Here is a 22,705-nt window from a genome sequence, read left to right on the forward strand (position 1 = left end):
TGTTACGGGCTTTAACCCAACACCTAGAATAATCGGTAGTTGCACCTCTGGCAGTAATTTGAAAATTATACACAAGAAATTCAAAGAGGAAATAAAATGAAGTGATAGCAGATGGAAAATTACCTTGTGAAACAAAGTTACTCGGTTATTGTTATTGAAGGGGGTTCCTTTCAACTCTTTTTCTTTATCTTTACAAATTTGGGTCGAAATAAGTGAATTTAGGAAAAGATCATAGACTTACAATTGGAGACTACGGGAAATACTTTCAACAGTGCTCTCTGCTTGGTTTGATTTTGAGCAAAGGTGTTTTACTGTCAATATACATAATGAAAATCTTATCTTGAGTTTTAAGATGTGATTTTGAACGTCAACGACCTGAGTAAAGATACAATTAGCTGAAGCAGAAAAAAATACATAACATTTCCAACCACGTCCCACTCTTATCTCTCTCTTCTTAAAGCACCGGTGCCTTTCCCAGTTAAGAGTGGGGTGTGACATGCTGTGTCTGCCACAGACTGCGCTGATGGATGGGTTGAAATCAGAGAGACAGCATGCAAGGATGACTTGCTACACTCAAAAATCAGAGTGTCACTTCACCGCACTGCAGGGCAAAACATGGTTATATTTAGGTTTGGGTAAAAAAAAACAAAAAAAAACAGCTAGAGTAGTTGTTCGTCTTTTGATTTACCTTCTGAGATACAGGTACACATTTTTACAGTGAGTGATGCTGACAACTTGGGACATGCCGATGTCAAATTGAGGTTACTGTGTATTTATGTCAAATCGGTCCATTGGAATCATAACAGAATCTCATTTCAGTGCTGGCAGTTTGTTTTCAAGGTAGTTTATGGGAAATGTTGTGCATAACCTGGGGAGCATTTAATTTATCGAGGATCCTCCATACTTCACATTATGTTTTAGTCTTGTGCTTACTACCGTCATGTGTGATGATTGTGTCTGTGTGTGTCTGTGTGTGTCTGTGTGTGGCTACAGTGTCCACATGTGTCTGTGGTACATTTACAAAATGTTGAATGTTCTTTTCAATACCCCATCGTTTAATAAAGAACTTTTCCAGCTTGAATCTCACCACCATCCAATGCAGATCTGTTTGGCCAAAAAAAAAAACGTGGCCCTTTATCTTAACCCACAAAGTAAAAATGTTCAGAGCAGCTCTGCTAATGCCAATTTCTGGAGCATTTTCTAAATGATACCATTGCTCTAAGATAAAAATAAACAGAACAGATACACCAATGCTTTTCTCTCTTAATATAAAATTGCTTTCCTTCCTAGTGGTGGTCATTTACCTTCTGGAGGTCATTGTTTTTACTACTATTTCATTTACCACTCTTTGACTGGTTGCACAACAACAACAACTCAGTTAAAACGGATGCAACCCCTCCCGACAGCTGAAGGTTTCCATGGCTGAGTGCCCTGGTCGGCCTCCAGATTGCTGCTTGATGGCTGCCTGATAGGAAGTTGATTGAGTGACTAGCCGGGGCCTCCAGAGAGAGCCTTTGAGTAGTAGAGTGTGTGACTGGCAGGTCAATCAGTGTCCCAGGCCCCCCTATTGTGGTTATCAATTATCGGCCTTATGCGAAGAGAAAAAAAGACCCTCTTGTTCCTACTCTGACACATCCTCTGACCTTTATGGTCATTTCAAGCACTACCGGCATAACCTTCTAATATTGCCACCATCCATACCCCAGAAATAAAAAATGACACTTAATCATCCTTAAGCCACCATTATGGAGGAATGATTGCAAGTGTGAAGACTAGACATGTGACTTAAAGGTCCTAGAGGTTTCAGACCAAATGATTTTAATTACATTTCTTATACCGAGAAAGGGTTTCTCAGCAAGGATGTTGGTGGGAGGAAGTTTGCGAGTTATGATAATTGGGTTTCATGGACCTTCCGATGAGCTGTCACTTACTTTTTTACCCTTTGTCTTCTACTTTGTAGCTCATGGTGGGGATAATCCAGGCGGCAGAGCTTCCTGCCATGGACATGGGGGGCACATCCGACCCGTACGTAAAGGTCTACCTACTGCCAGACAAGAAGAAGAAGTTTGAAACCAAAGTTCATAGGAAGACTCTCAACCCTGTCTTCAATGAGCAGTTCACCTTCAAGGTACAAACACCTCACCAGAGTCCACTGAAGGTTCAAAAACAAAGGGTGGACATTTCAAGTGACTTTGTTTGTCCCTTGAGATCTTTTGGTTCCACTGACAATTTGATTTGCATGCTGGGAAGGTGTGGTGACAGCAACCAGCTGGCACATTAACAAGCTTGTGACAGAATATTGTATGCACACACATGCAGTTACACCCACACAGACACACACACACTCACAAACACGGTTACACCAACATACACACACTGAGGCTCAGTGTGATTGGGATTAACACAGGCAGATGCACCGCCAGGCCCTGGCCTTGCACTCGGCCATAACGGATGCATGACTGTTGCTCAGCATTGGGGAAAAGTTTTGTAATTCGCACACAGTGAAGGGCACACAGGTGTTCTGTGCAAGTTTACCGTAATGTGATGTGATATCCATCTTAATACAAAGTTTATATTTGCGACTTTGCTGTAACGCTCAATTTCAAATCTGTGGATAAAAAATAAGCTCTGTCAAGAAAAAGATGATTTTATGAGATAGTGTCAAGGGAAAGCCAGGGAGTCTTATATTTCCTTTGCCATTTTTTCTTTCTTTCTGGTAACAAGCAAATTCCATTCAATTTGTGAAGGTTTTGTCCCAAATGGTATGGCAAACAAGGACCACCAGTACTGATGGACTCCCCTGCTAAGATGTCTTTCAACCCATCCTAAGTCGTAGACCTGATAACCCCTTCTGTCAGGCTGGAAGAGTAGTGATTGATTTGGAAACCGAATCACCCACAAAATAACCGTACACCTACACCTTAAACACATACAGTGGACACATTTTCATTTAATTTAATTTAACTTTTATTTATCCTCGAGAGACCAATTGAGGGGTGACCCTCATTTTCAATTACGTCGAGTCAAATTATGTGCCAGGCAGTGTTGTTGGACACTGCCTGGCACATAATTAACTTCAGGAACATCGGTAACTTTTCGATGGAAGTCTAGGACTGACTATATTAAATTAAAAAGTAATAAAAGTTTGACCTATTCTGAGTGTATATATACACAAGAACACTTTTGAAACACCTTTTATTCTAATAAAGTCCTATGCAACAATATTGCAGGGCAAACCATGGCTTGATTGAATCTACTTGGAGTTGGATCAATGCCTGTCTTACAAAGTCAACAAACGCATGACATCATACGCTTCACATTATATAAATATATAAGACTAGACTTAGTGGATAGTAAAGATGATATTTTAAGATGAAAAAGAGGACTTATTTTTATTTTGTGATTTAAAGCTCCTAATGATAATATCATGTTCAATTAAAAATATGTTATCACTTCAGCTTCTGACAGCAAGCTAACTAGCTAATGTTTGGGCAATCTTTATTCACATCTGCCGTTGATGTCTTCATGCCAAATGTTTAAGACTTGTTTCAATCTTTAACGACATACTGAGTTTTCAATATAACATTGTAAAATCAAGAGCTCCAAGTCTTAAGTTTGCCTAAAGTGGCTAACTTATTTATTCAAACTTTGAACATACCTTTGGAAGACCTCAAGTTTAATACCAATATATACTGTAGATAGCATCTTTAATACCAGTCCTGTCAACTGTTCGGCCTCAGTACAATTGTGTTTATTTCCTGTCCTGTCGAGAAAAAACTGACACTGGCGTAGCCTTTGAATAAAAAAGAGCAGATGGTAAAATAAATTCCGCCAACACAGATATAACATTAATGTCAAACTGTCTTTATTGTAAAAAAAAAAAAATAATGGTTACACCGAGTGAGCTATCTTAGCACATCCTTTGTGTATGAAACAGTGTGAATGCCTGTGCCCCCTTGTAATAAGACAGTATACATATTTTTTAATCCTTTTTTAGGTCCCCTACGTAGAGCTGGGTGGAAAGACACTGATAATGACGGTGTACGATTTCGACCGCTTCTCCAAACACGATGCCATCGGCGACATCAAGGTGCCAATGAACAAGGTGGACTTCAGCCACGTAACGGAGGAGTGGAGGGATCTGATGAGCGCTGAGAAGGAGGAGGTAAGACCTGTGATAACCTGTGAAGGCAGCTTTAAGTTGTCATTACTAGAATCCAATATTTTATATTAATTATTGAAAAAGTAAGTCTAACTTTGTTTAGATTAGTTCAATCAACACGTTTTAAAAAAAAAAGTTTGGATAAATGCTTCATATGAGTTTACAATATGTTTTGTGTTTGTTTAATGAAGTGAATGGAATAAGTACTATTCACCAAGTTAGCTTAACAATAAACACTTGAGTAACTTGTTTGTTTGTTGTTTAAGTTAATAAACTGAAATGGTTTTTATGCAATCAGTTTCCTCAAACAGTTTGAGTTGATGTCACTCATCAGGTTTTCACAGTACAGACAGGCACACATGACAAAAGTTAACTCACTCCCTCCGGAAAATGAGAAATAAGTACGTTTGAAATCATTGTTTTGACACCTGTCTTTGTGAAAAGGCTCTAAATTTGAACATCTGGTAGCTGCTGTTCCAATGATAAGGATATATCTTAGTGGTTCTTGTATAGGTGATATCGCAATGAACGTGTTGCTTTGTTCAGCAAGCCGTTTGCGCTCGAACTACAAATGTGGCGCTGAGGCTGATGAATCCATCTCACCTCAAAATGTCACGTGATCAGATGTCCACACTTTCTCCTTCAATTAATAGTGTGACTTTCCAAGGCAACAGTTCAGGAGATTCAATTTTCATGGTAAATGTCACAGCATACAGCACATGTTTGCGAGGGGGAAGCTCAATTCTTTTGCATTACGTCAGTTTGATTTAAAGGTTAATCATAACCAGTGTGGAATGGCTGGTGGTGTCGGTTGAGTTGAAGGGCATCACTGTACTTCCCTTATAGCGTTTTTGCTCACACAGCTGCACCTGACAATTTGATGCAAGGCCTTGAGACAGCGGAGCGTTGCATAGCAGGGTTCACACTCGGAAGCCGAGAGCAGCTGCAGAGGCACACTATGGAAAATTGTTAGTTTTCTCTTATTCCAACCGATGAAAAGCATTGAAATGTTTCATTATTACATTTATTACTTGAATGCTCTCATCGCAAAGGGGCACCGAGCAGTTATTTGGAATGCACATGAGGTGATTATACGTCGATGCATCTGTCAACATCTTTTACCAATTACACCTGCCAAAGGTGAAACGGTTTGGATGGAGAATGTCTTGGCAGCTCAGCAAGTCTACAAGTTAGAAGAAAAGAACAGAAAACCTGCACACACCACGATAATTAGAAGTACTTGATACTTTTACCTCTTCAGGAAATATTCAAATGAAACTGTATGAGGAGGAAAAATGGTTTTAAGTGGGTGTAAAACAAAAAAGAAGGTTGCAAGCCACTGGTTTTAGATATACAGTACACTGTATATGAAGCACAGAACGGTCTGCAAAGGCCAAAAGCACAAAGAAAGAGACGCTCTTCTAGGTATACACCTTTCAACAGGGAGCTCAGTGTGACGGCAGCGGCTAGAATGAAATCTGAGATTAAAAACTCTTCACCTACACACAGGTAATACAGTCCTCCCTCCTTACTTTTAAGGTCAAGTATGAAGTAGCAGGAACAAAAAGAAAAGCCCTTTAAGTCGAAAAGGCAGCAGTTGGCCTTTTACAGTTCATAGAAAACATTTAAGAGCCCGCTCATTGCGTGTGACGGGCATAATTAACCGTCGCTCCTTGTCTCGCTGGCCTCCAGGGGAGCGTGTATTGGTGTTGATTAAAAACCAGGCCCTCGTTGTTAATGTGAGACTAGTCAATCATTGGGTTTTGTATTGCAACTGTGTCATGGGCACTGAATGGTAAATTAAATGGATAGGTGAGGGGGGGCTTAAAAGTGTGTACAAAACAACATTGCAACCACTTGCAGCTGCAACACACTTACTGTAGATGAGAAAAATATTAATATAAAAATATTGGAACTTTATGAAAGACTACTGAAATAAAACAAAGGTCTACATTCACATCTGCTTTGCCACAGATTATTAATATTATTCTCTGTTTCAAAATGGCCTCACGTAAAAGCAGGTTTGACCCGAGCGCTACTTATCGACGGTGTCTGCTGCTTGTGTTGATAAGGGATATGATGAAAGAAATATGAATGGCTCTTTGTTCAGTGTATGGTAATGAGGCCGTGTGTTGTGACGGTGATTTGTGTGAACCAGTGAAGTGATAGCACTTGGTACTTTTGGATGACTGACAAACAGAAGTGGGAGTCAATATTAGAAAGCATTCAAAACCATGACAAGAGACCAAATCCATGGAAGGAGGAGAAAGGTCAACAAGTGAGGAGTTGCACTGCGATGATTGGATACTACTATGACACTATGAATCAGAGATGTAGGTTGATATGAATCGGTGCATTTGATGTATAGTATACTTTGTCTATTTCCGGGCACCCAGTAAGAGCTTTTGTTTTTGGTTTTAATGTATGTATTTTTTTTTTATTGAAAAAATGTCTCCATTCACATTAATTTTTTTTATTTATTGTGATCTGCATATGCCACTCCAAACTAGAATAAATACTAGAAAATCACATTCAAACTGAAATTATTTTGTCTTACACTGACCACTAAATCATCTATGCCGATCTTTTTTGTGCATATTGTTCAAACCACGTTGCCTAAAATGTGTACACTTAAAGCAATTACAGCGTGCTTTCTACCACGTAAGTAATTTTTATGTATATATGCACCCTGATATCCATAATGGAAATGGTAATTACTGTAAACAGCTCTACAGCCTAGTGTGTCTGTATCGCCTTTCATACAGACACACTGCAGCTTTCATCAATAAATCTATCCCTACTGTGTGTACAAAGACCAGAACCAAATAAATGTCCGGCCTGTTAAAAAGGCTTCAGATTTGGATGACTGAACAATTTCTAATGTGCTTTGGAGAGGAATTTATGAGCTGCCCTCCCATCTGCTGTGTGGCACATAATGCAGTGAAATTGGATTCAGGAGTTTGCTGTTAAAACTGTTTCTCACCTTCTGGAAATGTCTTTTGCCTTGTCCAACAGCAAGAGAAGCTGGGTGACATCTGCTTCTCTCTGCGCTATGTCCCCACCGCTGGCAAGCTGACCGTGGTGATCCTGGAAGCCAAAAACCTGAAGAAAATGGACGTGGGTGGCTTGTCAGGTGAGGAGAATTGTAACGTGTGTGTGTGTTTGTGCGCGTGTGCGTGTGAGAGCCCACTGACTCTTTTCCCTGTGACTGTGACAGGCCCTTTGTCTGTAATTATATGTGCATACTCTGCCTTTGCCTCTCCTCCAACAATATGCTATTTCCTTTTTTTTTCGACAACCTTCCAAACACATCACCTGTTTTGATTACATTTGTTTGTCAAAGAAGGAAAACTTTTGCAAAAATTTCACTCTAAAAATGTTTTGACCGCGGCTTTGTTCAGAAAGTCAAATCCGGAAGAAACTGCTCTGCTATGTACTACACAGTAAAGTAAGGGCCACGTTGAGAGAAAAAAAGAACATACGAGAAGAAAAAATAATTTTCCAAGAAGAAAAGTTGAAATATCACTTATATTACAAGAAAAAATAACACAACTTTTTGTACTAGAAACATAGTCTAAGATGCTCCAATTTCCTCATTTCAACGCAGGGGAAAAGATTTATGCTAATATTTCTTCTCTAAAATAGCCTAACACAGAGCCTAAATTTGCAACTTTTTTCTCATAATATCACAAACATTTTCTTGTAAAATTCTTACAAGGCCCTAAAACCTTGTCATAGCTATGGCCTTAATAAAATCATGCAACCACTAATGATTGGGGCGAACACTAATGACGCCAATATGAAATATACCAACAAACGATGCTGGAAACACTGAACCAAAGAAGTATAAGGATGAAACATTCTTGCTGCTGTGTGGCTCCAAACAATACGCCCATGTGGGATTTAGATCAATAGATGACATTTATCACAATACAGTCCGGTCTGAATAGGGGGTCTGATGTCATGGTAACCGAATGTGCCAATTGTATAGGGCAGAAAAAAAGGGGTGGAAATCCGCACACAACAACAGGCACCCATGTGTATGTGTTTATATCGATCATGGTTCATTAAACATGGCTTCACAGTTAGGATCTTATTCTTATTTTTCCTCCGAGAAAGTTTAATGTTATACTACAGTATGAAGTGCGAATAAAGCCATGGTATTTTTCCAGCTTTTTTGTATTTCCTTTGGGGGAAAGAGAGAAACGTGTGCAAAGGTGCATATCAGAGCCAGCTGTGTGCACATTACAGCCCAACATACTTTTAATCCCTTTACAATTATAAGACAAGCACCCAAAGGCATATTTACTACAGTCTATTTTTTGGATTGGATTTTGGAAACTTAAGAATACTGAAAGTGTTATCATGTCACAATGTTAGTGACTCCCAAGAACTTTTTTTTTGTGGGTAGAAAAGCATCCACAGCCTTCTTATTGATTTAGTAACACTATGAATTGAATATCTTGCAGGTTTTTGTAATATTTTTAGGTGTTTTGAGCTTTTTATTGCTAGTTGAAGATTCATAGAGATAGAGGGGAAATGGGAGAGAGAGGGGGATGACATGCAGTAAAGGTCCATGGGTTGGATTCGGACGTGCGACCAATGCGACATACAGTGCCTTGCAAAAGTATTCATACCCCTTGACATTTTCGTCATTTAGTCACGTTATAACCACATGGCTACATTTATTTTATTGGGATTTTATGTGATAGACCAACACACAGTGGCGCATAATTGTGAAGTGGAATGAAAATGAAACGTGGTTTTAAATTTTTTTTATAAATAAAAAACTGAAAAGTGTGGCGTGCAAAAGTATTCAGCCCCCTGAGTCAATGCTTTGTAGAACCACCTATCGCTGCAATTACAGCTGCAAATCTATTTGGGTATGTCTCTACCAGTTTTGCCCATCTACAGACTGACATTTTTGCCCATTCTTCTTTAAAAAAATAGCTTGAGCTTCAGATTTAGCATCAGATTGGATGGAGAGCGTCTGTGAACAGCAATGTTCAAGTCTTTCCAGAGATTCTCAATTGTATTGAGGTCTGGACTTTGACTGGACCATTCTAACACATGACTATGCTTTGATTTAAACCATTCCATAGTAGATCTAAAAAAATAAAACCATATTTCATTTTCAGTCCACTTCACAATGATGCACCACTTTGTGTTGGTCTATCACTTGAAATCCCAGTAAAATAAATGTATGTGTGTGGTTTTAATGTGACAAAATGTGGAAAATTCCAAGGGGTATGAATACTTTTGCAAGGCACTGTAGACATCATGGACGCTCTACCCACTATGCCACCGGAGCGGTCCTCAATTTTTTGACATTTTAAGGACTAAATCAGTGAGTATAAATCTTAGTTCCAGACTTAAAGGCTGAGATGTTGATCCGTTTCACAATAAATTCGCAAGTCGTGATTGAAATGTGATTAAATCTTTGGTCGTCCGTCAGAAGCAGTTGTCTTCAGAATGACAACCCCATTACAGAGCTGATTTAGAGCTTCAGCGACAGATTCAAAGAGAGGATGCATCTAAATTCGAAATGCAAAAAAAAAACACACACCCTGTCTTCCAAATCGCATACTCTTTCTTTTCTCTATTCTACATACAACATCTGACCTTAAAAAATAATCTAGTTAGGATGCAACAGGCATACACATGGGACATACTTTTACTTATTCATTTCATCATAACATTGCACCTTGATCTTGCCTTTTGCTTTTATATCTGTCGCATCCCCGGATGTTTTCATACGGAGACTCCGTCAATGGGATGTCACTTCTGGTATGCACTGGATTGTGGGTCAGAATCGCCCAGACTGGATGCTGTTTTCACCACTAAAAATCTCTGCCGGATCTGGTAGACATCCGGGGAATTTTTAAGCATACTAAATCGACCACAAGAATCAGGACATCCTAAATCTTTTTTTCTACCTTACTAAATAGCAGAACATCTGGGTATTAATACGCAGCCACAATGTGACTGTGTGTCTACTGCCACGACCCACTTTACCGAACCAACCAATCATCAAATCACGTGAAATGAAGCAGAATACACTTTGGAGCTAGAGTGATGTTTCTGCTTAACACTTATTGACCTGTACACTCACCTTGCAAAAATTGCCGTTTCATTTTGCCCACTTTTCTCTGGCCCCAAAAAGGGCTTCACAACCTCCATGCCCCGCCACAACTCTTTTCGAGAGCAATTACCAGACACCTGCGCCCGGTGTGTTGAGTTTTCGATGATGCATGAAAGAGTCGGCGCTTAAGCCAAAGCTTGTTTATTGCTTTGTTGAGTTTCAAAAAAAGTTTGGGTGACACATGTGGATGACAAGTTGGTGTCTCTGTAACTATCTATATTGTAGTGCTACGATCCAGGAGATAGGAGTTTATCAGACCCCATTTTCACACACACACACACACTACAACGCCCATGGTAAGATGGTAGATTGCTAAGTTACACATATAGGTTCGTAAAGCAATTTGGTAAATGATGCAAAAATGTATTGATGTATTTGAAAAAAAAAAGCATTAGGCTCACACACACACAAACCCCCCCCAAACACACACATACAAATGCAAAATCACATAATAATAAGCCCCTCTCACCTGCCTCTCTTTTCTTCACTGGTTTCATTTTAAATTCCCCGGTGTGCACTTTCCTCCCGCCACGTCTCTTTTTGCGACTGCAATTACCATACACCTGGGTCCACTCGCTTTTCCGCCTGGCAGCCCAGGTCTCTCCATATAAGCCTAAACATCCTGCAGTACAGTAACACACACGGCACACATTAAAGGCTCAGGACTGAGCCTTTCATCCATCAGACCAGCGTAAACGGCCATTTGGCAAAAAATAACAAAAAAACTCCCTTAACACCATTTTATGCTACTGCTGGCATAGTGGCATTATCTCGCACCTGTGACCATTTGCATTTGGGTTCATTGTGAACATTTTGAGCTGTCAGGAGACCAGCCAGTTTGACAATCTGGTGTGAATGGGTTCACTATTGAAGGCCAGGTTTTCTTTTTGTCTGACGGGCACTAGAAGGGAAGCCAGACACTTTTGACACCACATACGGTATGTCACATTTAATTGGGCCATGTTTTATATCTGTGTGTGCACTGGCCTGTGGGTTCCAGGGTGAATTATTAGCATACAGTAATGGCACAGCGCATGTTTCTAATTACACACAAGGCAAGGCCAAGGCAAGGCAAGTTTATTTATATATAGCACAATTCAGACACAAGGCCATTCAAAGTGCTTCACAGCAGCATCAAGAAACATCCAGATTAGACATTAGAAATTGCATTTAAAGGACAACATAAACCAGTGCACATTTTATTTTTTAATAAAAATATTTAAAAAGTACAGGTTAAAAGGGAAACCGATAGGGTACCAGAATATACTCGAAATTTTGCAGTTTAACTTTTGATTTATGTGATGACTCTTTTTCTCTGTAAACAGTCTTAAAAAAGTGTAGCAGATGGATGAAATAATGGGCAGGTCCGTAATAGCAACAATTAGCCTCCATCCACACAGAGAACGCTCAGCCAAAAGCTGACGGGAAGGAGGACACGTAATTGTGGCCTAAGATCAGCCTTGTGCTCTATTGTCATCCTGTTTTACATGCTTAATTATGGCTCGCAGAAGAAGACGGGGGTATTATCATTAACCAATGTATAATCAGAAATAATTATTTTGATAGGCAATGGCTCCTCGTGAAACTTCCCTCCAAATCAAACCTCCAGTCTGTGTCTCTTTAAAAAAAACGTCCTTTGAAGTATATTTTGTAAAACGCTCAAATGGTGGAGTTTACTTTTTGTGCTACTCGGGATTGTCGCCACTTATTGTGGTGATGCACCGAGCACCGTGCTCTTTAGCTGTCGTCTCAAAATAATCCCAGCCTCATTGCAGACAAGTTACTCCTCTCTGTCTGCTTTCAAAGGAGGGTATAGTTGGAAAACAAATCCACTGATTGTGTTAAGTTTCAGGCAATCAGATTTCAAAGAAAATTAAACTCTGGTAGGCAGTTAGACCATACAGTTCTACAAAAGAGTCTTAAGACATGACAATGAGTTACAAAACATAGTAATTGCATCAACAGGCAAAGTCATCAACAACTCTTTCAACACATGTGTGGTGTAATTGGTAAATATTGAGATTCTTGGCTATTTTGTTGCCATTACATGTCTTCTTTCATAGAAGTATAAATTAAAGTTCCAAATTGTACATTTTCATGATGATATCTATAAGTTAAAGTTCAGTGAGCTAAATGTTACCCTATAGATGTGTCAACAGTGGTGTTGTAATGACGCACTGTAACTTTAAATACATAGAAATATGAAGGAATATGTACATACAAATAAATAGATGAGATCTTTAAGCTTTGAGGTCATTAAGATTAACATTGTATAAGCAAGACTGCGACACGATATCACAAAGATCTCCCTCTGATCTTGTGGAGGCAGTGTGTGTGTGTGTGTGTGTGTGTGTGTGTGTGTGTGTGTGTGTGTGTGTGCGCGCGCGTGCGTGCGTGCGTGTGTCATTCACCGCTGAGTCGAATGTGGAAAACTAAACCGACAGTCACCCCTGAGTGCACCCGCCGTGGCAAACGCGAAATGATGGGAGAAAAAGCTAAGATGACAGCCAGCCTATATTTAACCCCGCGTGTATTGGTGTTCATTTGGCTCGACTCTTAGCAGCGCCCGCAGTCGCCCGTGCACGCTGAGATGAACACGGAAATATTTGAGGAATTTATTTGCTCTGGCGTATTTCTGTACTCATAACGTAGCTGTTGGAAGTTCACAGCCCGTAGCCAAAATAACCCAAGTGAGTCACATCGACTGGCAAAGATTCAACAGCTTGAAATACAAAGTGTAAGTATAACCACACTTAATTTAGACAGATTTAGGGGCTCTACTGAACTCTGGCAAACCTTATTGGCTCAAAGCTTGTCTCTTGTCCCAAAAAAAAATTTATTCTAGCCTCCTAAAGGAACTGCATGCACCGCTGATAGTGCATCGCCTCATCAAACTATAGGCCAAGATCCAGGTCTGAAGAAGAGCATCCTCCATATAAACACATATGTGAGGGAGAAAAATATAGCAGGGAGGCTTTTCCCAAAAAACTCAATAATGCCAAACTCTCATCTGCCAGCCAGGGAAGATAAGGGGCATTCTGGATGGCAGTGATGTGGCGCCACAGGTGTGTTTATTTTGGCCTAATCCCCATTCAACTGTTCTATTGTGTTTACTTTAGGCACAATTGCCAATATGAGATGATACCATAGACATAAGGAGGATACATGACATGTACTGGAAATTTTGTAGCAGTACGTAGTTATGTTTCGATCCACTTGTCAATTGAATTATCCCAAGTTCTCTTAAAAAAAAAGTGAATAAAACCGGTGAAAGTGAGTTCCAATCCAACTTATTCAAAAGCAAATAAAAAGCAGTGCTGTTCAAACCTGAATCACATGACATTCAAGCATACAGGAAATGCGTCACTTTTAAAAATTAGTCAGATGGAAACATCAAAAAGCCACACAGAAAGCAATCTCAGGTCAGGTTTAAACTATACCAAGAATTTCCATTGGTAAATCTGCCGCCGTTATCTTCGTAAACCATATGGTCTGCGAGAACGAAAAAGGTTAACAGGCAATGCAACATTAACAGGCAGTTGAACTTTGATCGCGATTGCAAAACATAAAATGTAACTACAAACTATTCAAATTTCGAAAATAGGTCTTTAAAGTTATCTTTTGACATTTCCCAGCTTTTATGCTCGACTTTTTTTTTCTCCAGACATGCTGTATGCGATTGAACTTGACATGACAGAGGTCTGCCTTTGCGAGAGTCTGATATAGCTAGGCACTGAACTGAAGGTTGCTATGAGCAGTGACAGCCGCCCGTGGCTGATCAAAGACAAACCTACCGAAAATTCACTCATACAGATAAACCCAACAGGGGGAGTAAATGTGACAGAACTGGCAACTGATTTCTGGGAGTTCACTGCTGAAATTCTACGGAATAACACTGAGAAAGGTACAATTTCCAGCTTAGTTGACAAAATTCCCAAACGTAAAGCTTTGTGATGCTGAATCTGATGCCTTGATTTTATAACCAAATAATAATAATCCATTTTATTTATAGGCATCTTTCACTACACTCAATGACACCTTACATGTGCAAATGGGTAAAAGCAGTATATAAAGGTCTCACACTGATGTTCAAAAAAACACAGCAGATAAGGCTGCAGAAGTCCCTCATTTACATAGATCTTGTTGGATGTATTCAAGTCCTAGACAAAGTGACAACACGCACAGACACACACACACACAACCCACACACACCACCCCCATTCACTGTTTGTCTCATCCCATCACTCTAGCTCTTCTCAGCAGGAGAGTAATAATGGACACCCACTCCATTAGGAGCCTGTTACCTTTTCACTCGTGTCTCTGTCATAGTTTTATTTATTCTCTCTTGCTCGGTTTGTGTGTTTTTTTCTCTATATATATTCATGTCAGCTGCTCCGGACGAGCCCGCCACTCTGCAATCACGTCCCTATATCCCCGTAAATTGGATAAAAGATTAAGGGGAGCTAAGCTTGTTCTGTGTTTGATTTTTTTTGCTAGAAATCCGACTAAAAAACTGAGATATTTTTCGGTGCAGCCGTCAAAGAAAAACATGAAGCGGTAAAGAAGGCTTGGCGCATATGGGACCCAGAGATAAATCGAGATTACCAGAGCAGGCAGCGTTTGAACAACTAATTATAAGCACTGATTAAAAGTCTTACTCAGTAGTAGTCGTTCCATTGCACAGTTCTGAGGTTCAGTAGTTAAGGGGGGATATTCTTACCCTCACGCAAGGAGGTACCTCATTAGCATCTATGAGATTACTGTGGTTATTTGTTTTTGTCTCTCTCAAGCAGCAAGTTGTCCTAAATAATAAATGACAGTGTTTTTTCCCCATTAATTCGCCTCCTCTTGTGTGTATAGCCTTCACCATTGTGAGCCGAGATCACAGAAATCTCTCATGAATGTATGTGGAAACTGGATTTTACATAATGTGGTCTAAATTCTTCACACTGCAAACAATTGACTTGGTAACACGTTACAATAAGGTAAACACAATTGTAGTAACTATTACATGGATATGCAATACCTACTATATATGTTCTTCCTTTTTTTGTAACTACTACATAGGTTTTTTTAGTAACTACTAGTTATGCATTACCTACTATATGTTTGTAGTAAGGTTATTTTGGCCCTAACCAACAGGTAAAGTTGACTCGTTACCAATGGCACATTGCACTTCACCCTGTGTCGTGTCATTGGCCAATAGTGTACCAGTGTTAAGGTAACTAGATGCTCATGATGTCTATTCCTTTTTCGGTTACTTGTGGAAATTGTAACAATTGTAACAACCTACGTATACTAACTTTCTAAATGAATGAAGCACTGGTTGTTATGAATCCTCATTTATATTTTGGCTCCTTTGCGTTTGCCATTGTGAGTCACAGCCTCACCTACTGCCTTTAATGGCCCAATTAAAGATGGAAAAACATGGTATTTATTTCACAATTTAAAAAGGGCGATTGCGGCTTGCCATCTCGTCAGATTTCCCCTCAGAGCCCAAACCAATACTCCAACTCTACTCTCCTCCAATTAAGTTGTAATGACAATTTAGAGATCGTAAGCAAATCAGGAGGAGTAGCAGACACGTCATGCAACAAAAGCGATTGGGTGGTTTTGCGGTTTTTCAGACACACACTCTACCTGATTGCCATGAGAGTGGATGAGGACAGATGAAGCAGACCACTCAGGTGCCACTTGAGATGGCATTCGGACAGCTGAAAATGAGGCTCTTGAATGGGGAAGGTTAACTCCTGTAAACATTCATAGCCATGCATAATGACTACCGTTTGTTTTGGAGGTATAATCAATCAAATATGTTGAAAAGTGAATAATCACCAGCCTCAAATGAATACACTGTAATCTTTCTGACTAGCATCTGAAGAGTCAGATATTTACCTCAAGAGTTGGTGGAGACCAGAAACAGTGCTAAAAGTAGCAATATAATTCAACTTTAAAGCATAAGGTGGCCAGAAACACAACTCAAAATTTAATGTTTAAGTGGCTGGATGTGTTGAAAGGCAACTGCTTTGCTAACACGTTCATGATGTCTTTACAGTGTGTTCCACCTACCCCCCCATGTGGCCCCAAAATAAGATAATGCGAGATGAACTCTGAAATCCATCCCTTCAATGTATGTCGAAGAAGTATGAATGTATAAAAAGAAAATGTATATAAAATTGAATTTCTTTATTTTTTTTCTCCTCTGCAGATCCATATGCGAAGATCCACCTGATGCAAAACGGCAAGAGGCTGAAGAAGAAGAAGACGACAATCAAGAAGAACACCCTCAACCCTTACTACAACGAGTCCTTTAGCTTTGAAGTCCCGTTTGAACAAATCCAGGTGCGTTCTTGACAATTTCCATAACTTACAATATCAGGTCTAAAATTCCCCACCTTTCATTCCTTGATACTCTAGGGGAATTTTCTACTGTAAGAACCAGAAAAACATTTGTCGCATGCATGTAAACAATTGATAAGTGGAAGCTCATTTACAAAATAATCAGTTTTGAGGGTTTCCATCATAACAGTGTAATCAAAGGCACTTTACTTTAAATCAGCCTTGGTTTTATGCAATTTGACAAGCCAATTGCTCCGCCGATGTTATTCTCCGCACTTGTTATTGCTTGAAGTGTGTATCTCAGCAACGACTTCAGTACATTAAAGTGGGAGAAGGAGTACAGATTAATATTCTTCCATTATGAAGGAAGGGATAAGGAATGCACAAACTGTGCCAGAAACAAATGGCAATAAACAACATCATATCTTCAGGAAAGACAGTAATTGAGTCCCATTGATTAAGCCTGTCACATCTCACAAATCACGGGTCTGGGTCCATGGACCTCGGATTCAATATAAACTGTCTTGATCCCAATCTACTGGCATCTCACTCAGGCCCTATTCACTGCCTCTGATACCAGTATGTCTAATTTTACATTTGGTACAGGTTGATCAATAAATAATTATCAGTGCAACTGATTGAATCATGAAGTTGTCATTGATCAGGGATATTGAATGGTAAGCCAAGAGAACATTATGCAAGTTAAAAACATGAATGACCTCATTTGACTGTCAAACAGTCAGACACCAACTTGGCTCCGTTATGTTGTAGTACATATTTAACTCATGTTTAAACATGTTTTCACCATCCCTGACAGCTCTTAAAGCCTCTGGCTGCGTCTGATTTTGAATAAAGACACTAAGAAGCGATCATGCTGATTTTTAATTATAGACTTACTTCGGCTCCGCCTGATGTCGCAGGTTAAAATTTGTGTAATTCGTCAGCGTTTACGACAAATTATACAGACTGCTTATATAAAGCTGCAAATTAACCACTGTCATTTGCATAGGCGGGGTGGTGAATTTGAGTTCATCTTGACCGTGGGACAATTTTGTGATTTTGAATAGTTGGGAATTACATGCATTGCTTTTAATTAGTGTATTTCCCTACTGCACTGACAGAAGTTTTGTTGTATGGTCGTCATTTCACATCCTCCTTAGTACACAATTAGCCTTGCCATACTCAGTGACACCATTTAAATGGATTTGTTTTCATCTATAGTTATTTATCCTACAGACTCACCTTCCCCCTATACTGGCAAATGTAAACTCTTCAACTTTGTCTCTCCTGGTTTTTTAGTTTGTGGAATTTGAAATGTATAAAAACATCTTGGCAAGTAGATAACTTTATACACAAAGCTGATTTAAAATGCATAAAATACATTGAAAAAGAGTGAAAAGGGCCTCCAAGCATTTCAAAAACTCACAAATGAACTTATTGTACTTTAATTTACTTCTACATTTACACTAATGTAAAATCAACAATTTGATATTATGGTGGAAGTTACATGCAGGTTCCCAGATTCTTGTCATCACAGTAAAGGCCAGTACACACCGGTCCGACTACCCGAAAATGGAGTCTGCCGTTTCAGGCAGCTCCAGTCTGCCCGTTGCGGCCAAAAAAGTGCCAAGAACACACCGAGCCGACTACTGACTTTCCGTACGCTCTGCGCTTGCGCAGGAGGTAATGTCTCCATAACAGCAGGCGGCGCTAATCTGTATTGTGTCCATGGACATATAAAGAAATGGACACCGGATTGAAACACGGCGCCCATTCATTCCTATGAACAAGGAAGCATAATCCGGAAATTTCATGAGGCCCGGAAGCATGACGTAGCATGGACGTAGCTGCACTATGGACCTATCAAGAAAGAGGGCGGCAAGCGTAGCGGACTGGAGGCGGAAGTAGAATCATTCTCGTTCTGTAGCATCTAGCCTGGCGAAAACAAACTGAAAGCCGTTAAAAGCCGTTGGGCTAATAAAACGCTTGAGGTGGCGTTTTGAAATGAGAAAACTTCCATTTTAATATTATATGGTCTAAAGATAAGTATGAGCCTATGATTGATATCCAGAATTTTGCAGAGACACAGTCTTGTTCGCCGCTTGTACTGTGTGGACAGGGAAATCTGCCTACGGGCCGCATGAAAATAAGCTCCTCCCCCAACCATGCAATACCAATGGGTTGGCCACATGTCCATGCTGGCTGCTCGGAGAAGGCACAGTCCTGGGGGCCTGATTGTGTCCCAAATAAATATGGAAGCCGGAAATGATGGGACAGCTCTCTAGACCATAAACATAGATAGAAATACGTATTTATATTTATGGACCATAAAGAGCACCATTTTTAGCAGAGAGTGTCGAGCATGGTGTCGAGCAGTCAACAAGGGTTGATGCATGTGAGTACTCGCTGAACGAAACAAACACATTAAAACAATGGCTAACTATTGTTAGCTGTTTGTGCTACCCGCCTCACTTCCGGGCTTCACTGATTCGCTAGCCCTCCACCAATCAAATTGCTCCAACTGAAAGACTGCCCGCAAAAGAAGCTGGCTCAAAAGAAGCCCGACAACATCTACGACGACCGACGTCACGGCACACACCAAACAGATTTGTGTCCCCGCCCCTTCCAGACTCTCCGACGGCGATTATCGGGCCGGTGTGTCCTGGCCTTTAGGTTGCCTGGTTTTGTATTATCAAGCTTGTAGAGGACCCTATAGTTAAGCATGATCAAAAATGCTACATGGAAGCACTGGCCACTGGCGCGATGGATAAACCCATTGTTTGTGACATGAGATTGATTCCAATCCTCTCATGTCATTCCGGCAAAGAAAGTAATGAGCTTACTTCACACAAGGTCGAGCTGTTCATTTAATGATTGTCTTTAATGTGATTATTATTGGTAAATCAATTACAGCAATAACTGAAGCAGCAAAACAATATCAGTTAGATGATTAACAAAAGAGTCTGCTAATTTTCCAACCAAAGGAAGCTGATTGAATTAGCCATTTTGAGGTGAACTGTCCCTTTAAAAAACAACTAACCCTAACCGCCCAGCTGGGAACCTTATGCAGCATTTCATTACATGGCGTATTAGGCATGCTCTTTCATAACAGTGACTTTGCGCTCATGCAAGTGGCAGTCTCAGCGTGCCAGTGGATCGAAACTTAATCAGAGCTCTTTGTGCACTAATTCATATTCTCTGCCAAAGATTGATGCCCGGTTCACTCCTCTTTGCAGTGTCCCTTTAAATAAACACATGCTGAGGCCGAGTCTCAGACCTCTGAGTAATCAAACATTCCGCCATGTTTGGCTCTGGAAATATCCAAGGCCTGGTCTGAGCTGTCAGCTCCTGTCAATCATTATGAATATCAAACAGTACTTAATTCCCTGCATTACTGTACTAAACTTAAAGTAATAACCAGGAACGATTTCATACAGCTTAATGCACAAATGCATACATTTTATTATGCTTCAGTTCATTCTGTGCTTGTTTTGTCATGGCTTTGAAATGCATTACTACTCAGCATCGGGAGCATAGCATAGATCTTAATCTGGAAAATTCTCGGCTGCACAGATCTCGCTTGCTTTTAACTTTTCATTTTTAATGTTTGTTTGGTATAAATAGAGTAGAATGAGCAGCTCAGCACCCACAGGAAAATTGACCACACATAGCATTAAAAACATTTATTGACTGGTGACATCTAAGAACAAAATCACAGCAATTGTAAGGGCATAGCACAAAAGACATAAATAATTGCAGATTATTTTTAAATATCTTTTACATTTTGTTGACGAGCACAGAGACTGGTCTGTGTGATTGCATAAAAGTATAGTTGTGTAGTTGACCGTATAACAAGCACAGCTGATTTTTGCTTTAACTAATAATAATAACAAAAGTACATTTATTGAGCACTTTTCTAAACCAAAGTTACTTTGTGCTTAACGTCATAAAAAGAGAATAAGAGACAGCTGCATTAACAAGATAAAATACATAATTAAAACAAGACAGGCTTTCAAACAAGGATGTTAAAAACTCAAATTTCCATTTTCTTGAGCACTTGACTTTTCTTTCATATCTCGTTGGGATAGTTTAGTGCTGAGATTGAAAACATTATTGACGTTGAAAACAGTATTTGACTAAAACAATCTAACAAGCATTATCTTTTTTTGGAGCTTTTGATCATATAATATGAACCTCCTTAACAGGTGGAGTTGCCCAGTTGTTAGGGAATTCAGATTTTAGAAAGGATTTTAAATAGGTCAGTGACTTTACCCAGCAAACCCAGCAAAACATGGTTTAGCAATGAGCATTATTCGTCTGTATGCTGACGACGCCTCAATTTATGTTTCCATTCTCTTTTAATCTCCCACACTTTTCATTCTACAGAAAGTGCAAGTTGTCATAACTGTTCTGGACTATGACAAGATCGGCAAGAACGATGCCATCGGGAAGGTCTTTGTGGGCCTCAACAGTTCGGGGACGGAGCTGCGCCACTGGTCCGACATGCTGGCCAACCCCAGGAGACCCATCGCGCAGTGGCATGTGCTGAAGCCCGAGGAAGAGGTGGACGCTCAGCTCTCCACCAAGAAATAGGCAGGGCCCTTTCAGCACCTGCCTTGTAGTACTCTTTAGCCAGTATGTGTAAATACCTCAGTGATATATGGGTACATCCATGTAAATCCCCCCACCCCCTTTTACTCCGAATCTCCCAGCTTTTCCGCTAAAATCACAACAAACAATCCCAACTGTTAAAATTTCCTGCGACATGCCACCCTCTGCTTTTTTTTTTATCAGGTTGCCTACTTTTCTCGCTTTTTTTAAATTGTATTGATTTATTTATTTTGTATTCATCAGTTTTTCTTCTCCATCTCCGTGCCCTTAACGGCCCGTGACCAAATGCCCCCTTCTTTTAAGCAATATGATCTGTATAGATAGCGCATGACTGAAAGAATTTATTGTACCACAGTTGTATATATAAGTATGCAGACAAAAATTATTTCTAGTTCATGTGTTTGTATGTTGTTACCTGTTTCCTAATCTGTGTATATCTAAATGTTTTTAATAAGATGTTCTATTTTAAATTATGTAAATGCAGATATAGAGGAAAGCCAATATTATATATCCCAGGATTTAAAAATTCTACTTTATTGCATTCCAGAAAAAAAAGAAGAAGAATTCCCAACTGCAAGACACTAGTGGAAATATATTCAAATATTATGTCTGGCTTTAAGTCCAGCAAAGGATCATCAGAGAAACAACAAGAGATGAATATATACACAAAAAAAAATACTCCAAAATACAAGGCCATTAACTACTATGGTTCTGAGGGTAAAATTACACTGCTGGTAAATATACAAGCACATGATTTCTTACAACTTTTTGTACTTATTTCTCACTCAGAGGACCTATATGTTTAGCTTTATGCACACTGTTTCCAGAAACAATAGTTAATTCAAACCAATTAATTTCTACATATTCTCTTCTAAGTGAAATAGGTCCTCGTTTTAAAGGCCATTTTTCACATGTACTGGCTTGTTTTCTTTTTCGGAAATGGTTAACATTGCCACAAAAGCAAGAGACCCATTTCACAAACCCTTCAAAAACAGACAACCATGTGGAGAAAATAAAAAAGCACCAAGTTGTAGCCATTGTGTCTTTACGCTCGTTTAACAATGTTTTTTGTTAATCGCTTACTTTGAACAGCTTCGCCGTTGTTGGAAGTAAATCACATTTAGGCCGGGGTCCAATATTTGAGACAGTGACAAATAAATAGGGGCTGTGACTCTGGTTTTAAGAGGAATATTTTTTAGAGCAATTCAGCGTCTCGACTATTTTTAGTAAACTGCATGATTTTTTTTACAATCTTTACTAAAGGCTGGGACAGGGTGGTAGGGGGAGATCTACCGACACCAGGGGGCCATCTCTTCTGATGCGATCCCCTTGCCTTCAATCAGAGGAGAGGAAAGAAAAATCAAGAGTTGACGTTTTAAACGTTTGGGTCAATGTGCATGATCGCATTGACGGCTTCGAAGCAAGTTTCTAAACACTGCCATTTTTCCAGA

At 39.7% G+C, this 22,705-nt stretch overlaps 1 protein-coding gene across 1 annotated transcript in view; it reads left to right on the forward strand.

Moving 5' to 3' along the window:
• Nucleotides 1-21,322, forward strand: part of syt1a (synaptotagmin Ia) — an 82,005-nt gene extending 60,683 nt beyond the window's left edge. The window contains exons 6-10 of the mRNA XM_080051030.1: nt 1,961-2,128; nt 3,998-4,165; nt 7,178-7,295; nt 16,513-16,646; nt 21,030-21,322. Of these exons, the coding sequence (XP_079907156.1) occupies nt 1,961-2,128; nt 3,998-4,165; nt 7,178-7,295; nt 16,513-16,646; nt 21,030-21,236 (795 nt within the window). The 3' untranslated portion in view covers nt 21,237-21,322. The remainder of the gene's footprint in view (nt 1-1,960; nt 2,129-3,997; nt 4,166-7,177; nt 7,296-16,512; nt 16,647-21,029) is intronic.
• The last annotated feature ends 1,383 nt before the right edge of the window (nt 21,323-22,705 follow it).

The sequence above is a fragment of the Ammodytes marinus genome (assembly GCF_949987685.1).
Source record: "Ammodytes marinus genome assembly, chromosome: 22".
Lineage (NCBI taxonomy): Eukaryota > Metazoa > Chordata > Actinopteri > Uranoscopiformes > Ammodytidae > Ammodytes > Ammodytes marinus.